The sequence below is a fragment of the Peromyscus eremicus genome, chromosome 1, assembly GCF_949786415.1.
Source record: "Peromyscus eremicus chromosome 1, PerEre_H2_v1, whole genome shotgun sequence".
NCBI lineage: Eukaryota > Metazoa > Chordata > Mammalia > Rodentia > Cricetidae > Peromyscus > Peromyscus eremicus.
Genome location: NC_081416.1, coordinates 16,776,796 through 16,790,127, shown reverse-complemented (window position 1 = coordinate 16,790,127; position 13,332 = coordinate 16,776,796). Strand labels below are relative to the sequence as shown.

General features: G+C 42.7%; 1 protein-coding gene across 17 annotated transcripts in view; it reads left to right on the top strand.

Annotated features, from left to right (window-relative positions):
* The window catches only part of Btrc (beta-transducin repeat containing E3 ubiquitin protein ligase), a 177,950-nt gene that overhangs the window by 139,385 nt on the left and 25,233 nt on the right, over positions 1-13,332 (top strand). For all 17 annotated transcript variants that reach the window (XM_059257335.1, XM_059257258.1, XM_059257310.1 and 14 more), the window contains one exon: positions 12,896-13,127. In XM_059257335.1, coding sequence (XP_059113318.1) covers positions 12,896-13,127 — 232 coding nt within the window. The remainder of the gene's footprint in view (positions 1-12,895; positions 13,128-13,332) is intronic.

Sequence of the window (13,332 nt, the reverse complement as noted above, 5' to 3'; positions counted from 1 at the left end):
GTCCTTTGAGACCATTCCTGATTATCTCCTCCCCAAGTTTAGTTCATACTGTTTCCTTTATTGCTTCTGTATTATGAGTGGCCTTGACATTTTACATACAGATGTATTTTCATTTCTGTTACTAGGTGGCAGGAACAGACACTAATGAGTGGTGATTCTGTTATTTGGTTGATTGATTTTGTTTTTGTGTTTTTGAGGTAGGGTCTCACTCTTAGCACAGGCTGGCCTCGATCTTGCAGTGATTCTCCAGTCTTTGTCTTTGCTTCTACAGTGCTGGGATTCGGGCATGGCCCACTACCCCCCCACTGCAGCGTCCCTTTACGAGACCCTATTGTCACTCCTGGTCTGTTGTCCTTAGTCTGCACAGTCAAATGGTAAAATGCAGATTCAACTGAAAGTATAATGTGCATCAGAAAATGTCTTCCCGGATTGCTTTAGCTTTGCTGTGGAAGGTGAATAGAAGCCTAGATGAAGGTCTCAGAATAGGTTTTTCCCTAGCTGTACCTCACTCAGAGGTCACGAGGGTAACTGGTGTAGTTAGTGAGTGCTTTTCTAGCTGCAGGGTTTTTTGAAGTATAGAGGAATTCTGTAGTTAATTGAATTCTTCAGGCATGGACCCATGGTCATGGAAAACATTTGTGTGAGTAAAAATTCTCATGCTTTGCTCCTATGGTTCCTATGGTGTTCTTGAAGGCCAGGATTATTTTTAAGAGGATTATTCTGCCTGTTTCTGCCTCTTGAACATTTTATATGATAAACATGACATTACACAATATATTGTGTCCCTCATGTTGCCCTTCTCCATGTTTTTCCCTCTCCCACTTCCCAAAGTCTGCAACACTTGTGCTGTTCCCCATCTCATGAGCAAAGTTTTAACAGTACGCAGAAAGTTAACTGCCTGGAGTCTTTTAAATATAAGTAACACGCAACCAGTAATAAGCTGTGGGTTGTTTTTTTTGCTGCCTGCAAAGAAACATAAACACAGCGCTCATTTCTGGCAGGTTTTTACTGTCAGAGTTTCTCCTATTATATTTATCTTACAATTTGCCAGGGGGTGAAGTTATTAAGTTTTAGCAGCAGCCATCGATCAAGTTCACAAGTTAACACGATAAAGGCTCTGTGCCGCTCCGATCCGGGGAAATGATGATCCTCACTCGGTAATTAACTAAATGAGAAAGTTAAATCTTACTTGAGAGCTGGGAGAGATGAAAGAGAGGTGTTTGTCAGTTTCTCAGTGGAAATTAGAAGCAGTTTTCTGCAATTCCCTAGGCTGCTGCTCTGTCATATTTTACATAAGCACTGGGAAAACGCCTTGTAATTAGTGCTGTCATGGAGGATTTTTTTTTTGCTGAAGGATGTTGGAATAATTCATTAGATTATCAAGAAAGGCTTGTGTCCTGAAATGATTAGCACAGTGAAATTTAAACCATTAACGATAACAAGTTTAGAGCTTGCTGCAGTGCAGCGGCACCCGGGGTACGTCTGTGCCTATTTCAATCATTTCTTATAATTAAACATTATGTCCTTTTTTTTTCCTCCTCACTAGGACCCATCCAAAAACCCTTTTAAGGTGGCACTGTCTACATCAGTGGGTTTACCAGCCTTGGAGGTGTGTGTCGTTAGTAGCTGTAATAATAATGCAGCAGTAAATTAAGCTGCAGTGAGTTTCTTGGTTTAGAACAAAAGAACCCCATCACCCTGCAAGCTATAAAGTCGCATGCCAGAGCCCACCAAAGACACAAGAGTCAGTTTTGAAATCTAAAAATGTTAAGTGGCTATCTTGTCCCTTAAACTACAGTAAAAATCAGGAAACCATCAAAACGGCCTTGCTTTGACTTGGTTGAATGTTATGTATAGCTTTTTCTGTCATCAGTAAATAGAAGATTGGCAACTATCTAATCTTTAAATAATCATATATAATCATATATACTGAGGTGCTTTGAGTTCATCTGCTAGTGAGTTTTATTTAAAAACATTGAAATGATCACAAGCTTTGTCTTGCTGGTTATTAGAAATCAGTCAGATTCATAATGTGAATTTCTCTCTGCTGACAAATCTGCCCCTTCCTGTCTTCCACATTCACTAATCAGATCTGACATATTTATGAGTTCACCTAATATGTAATCATATTTAGTAGAATCTGTTAAAATATTAATACAATAACCCCACTGAGAAATATGATGTTGACTTCTGTTGGAATGTAGACCCATTCTGTACATTCAGCTCTCTTTGCTTTTGGGTAGACTCCTATTCCCAGCCCAGTAAAAGATAAAGGATTATATTTTGGTCACTGGAAATTATAGTCTTTTTAAGAACTCAAAATCAGATTGTTGAAAGTTGTGGCCCTACTTTTGAGCATTTTACCTTTTCTCTGCTTGTTCAATTTGTGCCTAACCACTTCCAATTTCTCGTGAATTCCTTCCTAGAAACTTGCCCAGATGCTGTGGGCTTCTCTCCCCTGCTCCCCATCCCTCTGGGGCTCCAGAGCTGCTTTGGGCCCCTGTTCCACCGTCTCCTTCCCTAGGAGTGCTCCCTTGTTCCCATCTCTCCAGCCTCATCAAGATGCAGACAACTCCATTTCCTCTCAGTTCAACCAAGACAACACTGAAGTTTTTCTAGAAGGCACTTTAGAAAGAAAGCAAGGGAGAGACATTGGGAATGGAGAGAATCATTGTTTTTAGATTCTTATTTAACAAAAACCTGGTAGTAGCCTATAGAGACTATAGTGTGGACCTCTACAAAGCTTTTGCCTTTCTCCCTAAAACTATGGCAAGCCATACATGGTAGTGCATACCTGTATTCCCAGTACTCTGGTGGCTGAGGCAGAAGGATCACAAGTTTAAGTCCAGCTTGGGCTATATAACAAAAGCAGAAAAACAAAACAAATAAGAATACTTGCAAGTTTTGACTTGTTCCTCCTGGCCATGGAGCAACAACCCTGTAACTCTGGTTCTGCCCATATCCAGGCAAATTTATCAGTTCTTCCTTCAGGGGAGAAGTAAATGCTTATATTCAAAGTAATGTCTTAATAGCCTGGAGTGGTGGCACATGCCTTTAATTCAAGCATTTGAGAGGCAGAGCAGGTAGATCTCTGTGAGTTCAAAGCTAGCCTGTATAGACTGGTTTCTCAATCCCACCCAGTCCCACCCAGGCAGCAGTCATTTTTATAAAATAATCACTCAGGCTTAATATTAATTACAAACTGTTTGGTCTATCCCTCAGGCTTATTGCTAGCTAGCAATTACATCTTAAATTAACCCATTTCTATTAATCTATGTATTGCCACGTGTCTCGTGGCTTTATCTGTGTTCTATTATATCTTGCTCACCTGGCAGCTCACTGCATCTCCCTGACTCTGCCTTTCTTCTCCATGTATCTCTCTTGGATTTCCCACCTGGTTGTATCCTGTGTTGCCATAGGCCTGTGCAGCTTCTTTATTAACCAATAGTAGCAACACATATTCACAGCATATAAAAAAAAAACCATCCCACAGCAAGCCTGGTTCCAGGCCATAGTGAGTTCCAGGCCAGCCAGGGCTGTATAGTGAGACCCTGTCTTGAGTTAATGAATTAAATTCTAACCCAGACTTCCTTTCCCCAGAACCTCTCTCTTCTCACCTTCTCTTTTTCTCCTTCTCTTTTTCTCCTTCTTCTCTTCCTCCTTCTGCTCCTTCTCCTCCTCTCCTCACCTCCCACCTCTCTTGACAAGACTTAACAGCCTAGAAACTCCTAGACCTCCTGTGTCCACATTCTAAGTGCTGGGATCCCAGTCATTGGCCATCACACCCAACCTTCACACTGTAAACCTCCATTTGGTCTTTGGCTTTTCTGACGCTTCCTGAATAGCTGCTTTAACTCCAATCATGATCCCCTCTTGCTTGGGTTATTGGTCTTCCTCCTCACTTCACAGTCCTGATCTATTCTCTGGAATGGAGCTAGTGGATTTCCAAGGCCCATCGGAAGGCACCATTCATGTTTGACTACTTCAGAACCTCCACGAGCTCTCCTTTACACTTTAATAGAAATCCAGGCTGCTTCCCATTGGCCCAGGAGGCCCTACAGCAGGCCACCTCACTGCTCACTACTTCCCCTTATTGGTAACTGCTGCTGCCTGCATGGGCCTTTCCGGCTCTTTTCACATCTGCCTTTGCACTCATTCTTCCCGCCTGCTGTTTTAAGATCTCAGCTTAGATGCCACCTCCTGCAGTGACTTCCTTCCTTACCTGAGTTAAGTAAGCTCAACTGTTCCCTCACTGCTGTACCTTGTTCTTATTTTTCTTTACAATCCTTACCAGATTCTGAAGTTAGTATATATTTCTTTTGTGTTCTCCTCACTCTTTCCCAGAGAAGGCAAGAAACTGCCTGTTCACTGTTTACCTAGCATCTGCTAAAGTACCCTGCACAGAGTGGCCAGTCAGTGGTACTTGACAACACTCAGGTTCTAGCCTTAATCAGAATTCTTCTTCTGTCTCTCTTAGGTGCATTCTAATCCCCAGCACAATCATTGCTTTCTTTATTCCTAACTTGGCACCCTATCAGAATCATCATTTCCCTCCACATACCGTAGTCCCCAATGGTGGAGTCTCTCTCAAGGCCAGACAGAATCTTTAGATGTCTTTTAGCATTTGCATCTCTAGTCACCAATAGTCTCTGTGTTTTGTCCTTGTCCTTGGAACACTTCTTAGTGGTGTCCTTTGTCTGAAACATTCTTTCTTTCTCTACTTACCTACTCTCCTTGTTAGTTGGTTACAGCAGGGTTTGCATGGAAACTGGAAATAGGTGTCATTTCACAGTCCTGTTCAACTAGTCCAGGATGTTATTTTTAAACTCATACATGATACAGTTAGTAAAGTCAACACATGTCATGTTATTGGCTAGGCCAGTTGATGTCTGTAAGAATATATATTCCCCTCTTGGCCCAGGCAACAGCTGCAGAGAAATTCATGATCATTTTGAAAATAGTACATGTAATATGTTTCAGGGGTGAGGCCCTTAGCCTTGTAGGCCTAAACTGGAAGACAGTGCCATAGACACTTAACTCCTTTCATTTTGTGTGCTTGTCACCTGACAGTATCATTTGGACTTGGTTTGGAGACAATTGTTCATTGCAAACAGAAAGGCAGAAGAGATGTTGCAGGGCGGCAGGAAGTTAGTGTTGTCATTAAACTGAGGCTGTTTGTCAGCTTTCCTAGACATTTGAACAGGATGGTTGAGTCATCAGGCTTTTGTTGGGAAAGCTGAATCAATTCTACTGCCGCCAGTAATGATTATCATCTCTCTCTTCCCCATACACTCCAATATACAACCTTCTGGTTGTTTTAATAATTGAACTTTTTCACTGTACCCTTGTGGATTTTTCAGTTTCTCAACTTGAAATTTTACTTCATTTATTTGTAGAAAAATCTGTATGGGAGAATGGTCAGGGAAGAGACTCAACAGCAAAGACCTTCAGAGTTCTTTGTAAATGTAGTGTGTTAGTTACAAATAAAATTAATATCATGATGGCATTAAATATTATGGATCAATAAATTTTGTCAGTTGTATGCTATGTAACAAGATGAGGAAGCTTTCCTTGGCCTCAGTGAGTCCCTCATGCCTTTCCCCAGCTAGTTTCACTCCCACACCCTACTCAAAGGAACCACTGATCTATTTTTATAAATGAAATTTAGATTCATTGTTCCTAGAGTGGTGTATAAGCGGACTCCTGAACTGTGTGCTCTTACGCCTGGCTTCTTTAAGCCGTGTGTTCTGGAATCCATCCTTGTCGTTTTATGTGTTTCCCTCCCGTTGTGATAAGTGTTCCACTGTGTGCTTACGTTACAATTTATTGTTTATCATTCTTCTCTTGATGGACTTGTGTCTTATTACACTGAGGGATTATTATGAAAACAGAAACAATGAGCATTAATGTGTAGAATTGTGTTTGGAGGTAAATATCTACATCATGGTAAAGTCTGTTTACTTCTATAAAACACTATCAACTTATTTTCCAATGTAATTGTACCATTCAGCATTACAACTGTGATGTGTGAGAGGCCAGTTGTTCCAGATAGTATCTTAGTCCATGTGTAATAGTGTCTTGTGGCTATAATTTACATTTCCATAATGAGTTGAAATGTTGAACATCTTTTTGTATGCTTACTGGCCTTCCAGAGGTTTGTTTTTGGGGGTGTATTCCATCTTTTCCCAATTAAGAAAACAAAACAAAACAGGTATTTTCTTACTTAAGAAACAGCTAGCATTATTTGTTTCCTCACTGTTAAATCCTGAGTGTTTTTCATATAGTCTAACATCCTTTGTTAAATAGTCTCCCAGCTTCTCACTGAGCTGGTGACATGGCTCAATAGAGAGGCGCTTGCTGCCAAGCTGAAAACCAAGTTCATCCACAAAACTCAGGCAGTAGAAGTAAAGGACCGACTCCCAGAAATTATCTTCTGACCTCCATAAACATCATGCCAAATGCATGTACACACACACACACACATACACATCCTGATTTATGAAATTCCTTTCTTTTATTAAGTTTTTTGCTTTTGCAATCTCTCTAAAGTGTTTTCCTAGCCCAAGGGTACAAAAAAACTTCTACTCTTTCTTCTAGAAGTTTTACAGTTTAAAGTTTTAACTTGAACGTATACAAGTTAATCTTGCATGTGGTGTGTGTAAGGAACAGGGTTTGTTTGTTTGTTTACCAGTATGGATATGCAGCTGCTTAACATTATTTTAAAAGGCTATCCTTGGGGATGGAGAGATGACTTGCAGTTAAGAGCACTTGCTGCTCTTACAGAGGACCTGAGTTTAGTTCCCAGAACCCACATCAGGAGTCTCACAACCATCTATAACAGTATTTCCAGGGGTCTGCTACCATCTTCTGATTTCTGTAAATACCTGCAAGCACTTGGTGCACATACACACACTCTAGAACACACACACACACACACACATAAAATATGTAAATCTTTTCCTCATTTTAATTTTTTATTCTCTCGTAACAGTACATCCAACTGTAGCGTCCCCTATATACTGGCTGGTTTTATGTGCCACCTTGACACAAGCTAGAGTCATCAGAGGAAGGAGCCTCAGCTGAGGAGATGCCTCCATGAGGTCCAGCTGTAAGGCATTTTCTCATTCAGTGATCAGTGGGGGAGGGCCCAGCCCATGGTGGGTGGTACCATCCCTGGGGGGCTGCTCCTGGGTTCTATAAGAAAGCAGGCTGAGTAAGCCAGGGGAAGCAAGCCAGTAAGCAGTATCCTCCATGGCCTCTGCATCAGCTCCTGCCTCCTGGATCCTGCCCTGTTTGAGTTTCCATCCTGACTTCCTTCAGTGATGAACAGCAATGCTGAAGTATAAGCCAAATAAACCCTTTCCTCCCCAACGTGTCTTTTGGTCATGGTGTTTCGTTGCATCAATAGAAACTAAGACACCCTCCCTCCAGGTACACCTCCCCTCCCATCTCTCCCCAGAAAAAAGCAGGCTCCCCAGGGACATCAACAGAACATGGCACAACAATGTTGCATGAATCCTAAGTGGTCTTATAATAAAAACCCAGAGCCAGATATTGGGGTAAATGCTGAAAGATCAGAGAGACAAAGGAACAAGCCACAGCCACTTCTCACCTTGCCAGCTCCACAAATCCTCTGACTGAATGCCTCTGAGTTCTCGTCAGAAAAGCTCTCTAGTTCCTGTCTCCTCTCGCCTTATATGCCTTTCTCCACCCTATCACAACCTTCCTAGTGCTGAGATTAATGGCGTGTGTGTTTCCCACATACTGGGGTTAAAGGTGTGTGCCACGGCTGCCTGGCTCTGTTTCTGTCCTAGACTGGATCCATCTCATGTAGCTCAGATGGACCTCTGCCTCCCGAGTGCTAGGATTAAAGGTGTGTGCCACCACTGCCTGGCCTCTGTGTTTAACTCTGTGGCTGACTCTGTCCTCTGACCTTCAGGCAAGCTTTATTTCTTAGATTACAAATGTCACCACGCAACAAGATGAAATAAGACCAGGGACAAACTCTCACATCAAGGCTGGGTGAAGCAACCCAGTAGGAGAAAAAGGGTCCCAACAGCAAACAAAAGAGTCAGAGACATCCCCACTCCCACTGTCAGGAGTCTCCCCGAAACACCAAGACAACAGCCATAACATATTCAGAGGATCTAGCACAGACCTATTCAGGCTCCAAGACTGCCACTTCAGTCATGAGCCCTGCTTAGTTGACTCAGGTGTGTGTGGGGGGGCGGGGGGGGGGGGGTAGAGGGAGAGAGTACAGGGAAAGCCATGCTTTCCTGGTATCCTCAACCCCTCTGGCTTCCACAATTCTCCCCCTACTCCCCTTCCATGGGGTTCCCCGAGCTCCAAGGAGAGAGACCTGATGAAGATCTCCAACCTGGGCTCTCTCTCTCTCTCTCTGTCTTCAGTTAATGCTTGGCTGTGGGTCTCTCCATCCACTCCCATCTGCAGCCTCTCTGATGACAACTAGGATAGTCGTCGATCTACGAGTATAACAATATCTTTAGGAATCATCATTTCATTGATTTTTTTTTTTTAATTTTGCCAGTTGTGTTGGGTTCTACCCTAAGTCTCTGGGCTGTCCAGCCTCTGGGTCCTGGTCATCCAGGCAGTGTTGTGCATGGGCTTCCTCTTATGGTGTGGGTCTCAAATTATACCTGTCATTGGTTGGCCACTCCCACAAGTTTTGCACCACCATTGCCCCAGCACATCTTGCAGGCAGGACAGATTGTAGGTTGAAGGTTTTGTGACTGGATTGGTGTCCCAAACCCAGCACTGTAAGCCTTGTCTGGTTACAGAAGGGGGACAGTTCAGGCTCCATATCCTCCGTTTCTAGGAGTCCTCACTAGGGTCACCCTCGTAGATCCCAGGGAGTTTCCACTGAACTAGGTTTCCACATCACCACCACCACCCCCTTGTCCTCCAATTCCAGTCGTCTCTCCCTATACTCTCTTCCCCCACCCCACCCCACTTGATCTTTTAAAAAAAAAAAAAGTTATCCTATCCCCATGGGATTATCCTAGCACCATTCGACTGGCCAGTGCTGGGTGTGATGGTACAGGCTTATAATCCCAACATTTGAGAAGCCAAGGCAGAAGCATCGTGAGTACAAAAGCCAGTATGAGCTACATAGTGAGACCCTATCTCAGAGATCAGGGGAAGGAAGAAAGGGAAAAGAATCAGCTGCAATGAATTTCTTTTGGTTGATTGACGTACATTTTTCCCTCATATCAAAGCCACACTGTCTTGGTTATTATTGCATGTGCTTTAAAATTCAGTAGTCTTGATGCAGAAAGATGGTTCAGTTGGTAGAATCACTTGCTTTACAAACCTAAGGATCTGAGTTTGATCCTCAGAACCTACAGTAAGTAGGAGAGAACCAACTCTTGAAAATGTCCTCCACACTCACACCTGCACATGCACACACACACACACACACACACACACACACACACACACACACACACACACATGTTGTGGGGAATAAGAAGTAGAATAAAATTCTGCAGTCTTGAGTCTTCCATCTTTTAATTTAGGTCCCTTTGCATCTCTACACAAATTAGTAGAATCTATATCAACTTGCCTGCTGAGGTTTTGATTGATATTGTATTCACCCTATAGATCAATCTAAAAAGAATGAACAATATTGAGTCCAGGTTATGAGTGTAATCTGTCTCTCCATTTATTTATATTAAAAACATTCCCACAGGGCATAGTGGTGCAAACCTTTAATCTCAGCACCCGGGAGGCAGAAGCAGGTGGATCTCTGTGAGTTCGAGGACAGCCTGGTCTACATAGTAAATTTCAAGACAGCCAGGACTACATAATGAGACCCTGTTTCTAAATAAATATTCTCTCAGCAAGGTTTTTAGTTTATGGATATTAAACATTTGTCAATTTTTTTCCTAAATGTTGTGTGGAGTTTTCTTGTATTTTTCAATTTCTTTTTAAGCTGTGGTAAGTTACATAAGCAGATTATTTCAAAAATTTCAGCTGGGTGTGGTGGCATACCTCTAATTCCAACAGTCTGGAGGCTGAGACAGAAGGAATGCCACATCTTTGAAGCTAGCCTGGGCTTCATAATAAGACCCTGTCCCAAAAGTGAAGTGAAAGCATGGTTCCTCTGAGGATGGCGGGTGACAACAAAAGGGACACATGGGGTCACAATGATGTGCTCCCCTGCTCCTGGTCCGTCAGCTCTGTGATGGACCACTGTTCTCTGCACTTAGTGTTATCCCCCATGTACACTAAAGTTACTGAAACGAAGCTAAAAAAGAAACTGTGTGTGTATTTACTGAAACTGAACTAAGAAAGGAAGGTGTGCTTTCAAAAGTAGGGGGGAACCCCAGCTCTAACAAACAGTGTTTATTACGAAATTTGATGTGGGGCTGAGCATGTAGCCTCAGTGGTAGAGTGCTTGCCCAAGCCTGTGTGGAGGCACTTGGTTTGATCCTCAGCATGGGTAGAGGTAGGGTTATAAACACCTCCCTAAGTGTAACTCAGAAACAAGCTTGTTACAGCCTTTCCTCGCACAAAATTCCAGTGAAGTTGTTTCTATTACTCCTGTTTTACAGATGAGGGGAGCAGACACAGAAGAGGGGGTTAGTAAGTCTTCTAAGTCCAGGGCCGCAGCTCTAAAACAGTATAGCATGGGGTTATGACCAGGATGGTACCATTTGAAGTGACAGTGGGTCTCAGGTACATGTCTTCTTCCTAAGGAAACACTCACGTGAAGGGCGGTAACTACAAAGTAGGAGCTGCCAGAGTCCCCCTGAGCACTTGGTCAAGACGTATTTCTAATGACCCAGTGTTTTAAGACCCACTTAGGATCTGGTCATTGAAAGCATAAGAAAACCTTGACTGAAGCTTAGTTCCAACAGGAGAGTTACCAGGTTCCCTCAGTCCTGCTGGCTGCTGCAGCATGCATGGCTCCCCGTGGGAGTTAATGAGCACATGTATGGAAGTCAGCTGTCATCACCTAAACGGACTGGATGGCATGGCTCAGACTACTTCCCCAGTGATCTCTTTGACTACTCTTTTAGGGTTCTTAGCATGCCAGACAGAATGCTGCCTCCCAGACCCTGTGCTCTCAAAATTCCCACCACCTAGCTTACTCTTCCCCTCTGTAACAAAATGTTAAGTTCAACTATCACCCTCTTAGGAAAACTGTCTGTAACCAGGGAGAGTTAAGCAATTACATTACTTTTTAAGTTTCTGCATAACATCATGAACTTGGCAAGTTCCAAAACACCTCTCCATTAGCTCACACTTCTAGAGCTGGGGAGTCTGATCCAGCAGGGTGTGTTCTCTGTTCAGGTGTCACCAGGTGTCATCAGTGTATTGTCTAGTCAAGTTCTTACCTAGAAGCTCCTGGGGAAATCCTCACACTGTATTCCTGGTGGCAGACCAGTCCTTGCTGTTACAGTAAAACTAGAGTCATGATTTCCTCAGTGCTTATCCATGGAGGCTGTTCTTAGCGCTGAGCATCTGATCACATTCTCCATACCCATGTCCGCCTTTAAAACTCTCTGAAGACCCTGTGTACCTAGGTACTACTTATTGAAAAAAAAAATGTATAATTTTTATATGGCCAGCTTGGGACTTACTATGTAACGCAAACTGGCCTTGAACTTGTAACCCTGCCTCAGCTTCCTGAGTGCTGGAATTACACGTGTGCACTACACTTTCCAATTAGTAATCTCTCTTAAGTTCAACTGATTGTGTCCTTATTTTAAGCATAACAGCACCTACAATAGTGTTAGCTCTAAGGGGAGGTATGTGTGTAATTCTTTCTAAGACCAGGTCTGACTATGTGGACCTGACTGGCCGGGAACTCACTATGTAGACAGGCTGGTCTCAAACTCACAGAGATCCACAAAGCGTGTGTACTCTGTAATGAGAATCTTCATGGAACCATCTTAGAATTTTGCCTGCCATGATAACATACTCCCCCTTCCTGTTCTTTCTTACATGTATTTATTGTATATGTGTGCACATGCGCACACATTCCACAGAGCATGTGTGGAGGTCAGGACAGCTTGTAGTAGTTGGTTCATTCCTTCCACCATGTGGGTTCCAGGGGTCAACTCAGGTCATCAGGCATGGTGGCAAGTACCTTCACCGACTAAGTCTTTTCTCCGGCCCTTGTATAATCCAGAAATTATTTTACTCTGCTTTTCTTGGTGGTGCTACTTGCAATCATAAGTGATATGTGCCTCTTAAACTAGAATATATGTTCCTGATGATTCTTTGCTGGTTTTGTTCATTATTTTATTCCTAGCACCTAGAACAGTGTTAGATACATTGTAGATACTCGGTACATACTTATTAAATGACTTAGTTATTAAAAACTATAGCACGCTTTTTATAACCATGAAGATGGGAATTTGGGAAAGAAAATGTTAACTTGAGCCTATGAGTTATTAGGCTTTATCTGCAAAGATACTATGAGAACTGTAAATATTCATTGGTCTTTCTTTGCATGGAAGACTTCTTATTTGACTATTAAAAAGTAAGTGTGAAGAAGTAATTATCTAAATGTCCGGTAACGGCTACATACAAGAAAGAGCAAATTAACTTTTTTGCTTGCTAGTAATAATTATATACTTCTGGCTTTCAGTTTCCAACTGTGCATCGCCATAAATTAAGAATGTCTGTGAACCTTTAGAAATGGATACTTGGTCTTCCTGCAGTATTCCTGATTTACCGCCTTACTCTGGTATTTGTAAGGCTTTCCACATAATTATGGTTCACAAATACCCAAGTACTGTAAATCTAACAAGAATAACTCACTTGTAAAGATACAAGTTAGCATACCAGACCAGAAAATTAGACTATTGCCCCCATTTTCAATGCTTGCGGTTACATGTTTCTTTTAATTCCTCCCTTCCTATAGACAAAACTTGCCAATGGCACTTCCAGTATGATTGTGCCCAAGCAGCGGAAACTCTCAGCGAGCTATGAGAAGGAAAAGGAACTGTGTGTCAAGTATTTTGAGCAGTGGTCAGAGTCTGATCAAGTGGAGTTTGTAGAGCACCTTATATCCCAGATGTGTCATTACCAGCATGGGCACATCAACTCCTATCTAAAGCCTATGCTGCAGAGGGATTTCATAACTGCCCTGCCAGGTATGTGGACGTTTCCTTGTCAAGTCTGCGTTAATTTGCTACAGCAGTAATGGAACTGAATCTTCAGCCTTACCCTCCTCCCTTTGAGAGAGACAAGGGGGGTGCGGGGAGAGAGGAGAGGACAGAGAGAGGGTTTCACTCCATAACCCCAAGTTAGCCTCAAATTCACTGTGTAGACAAGCTGTGCCTCAAACTCACAGCCATC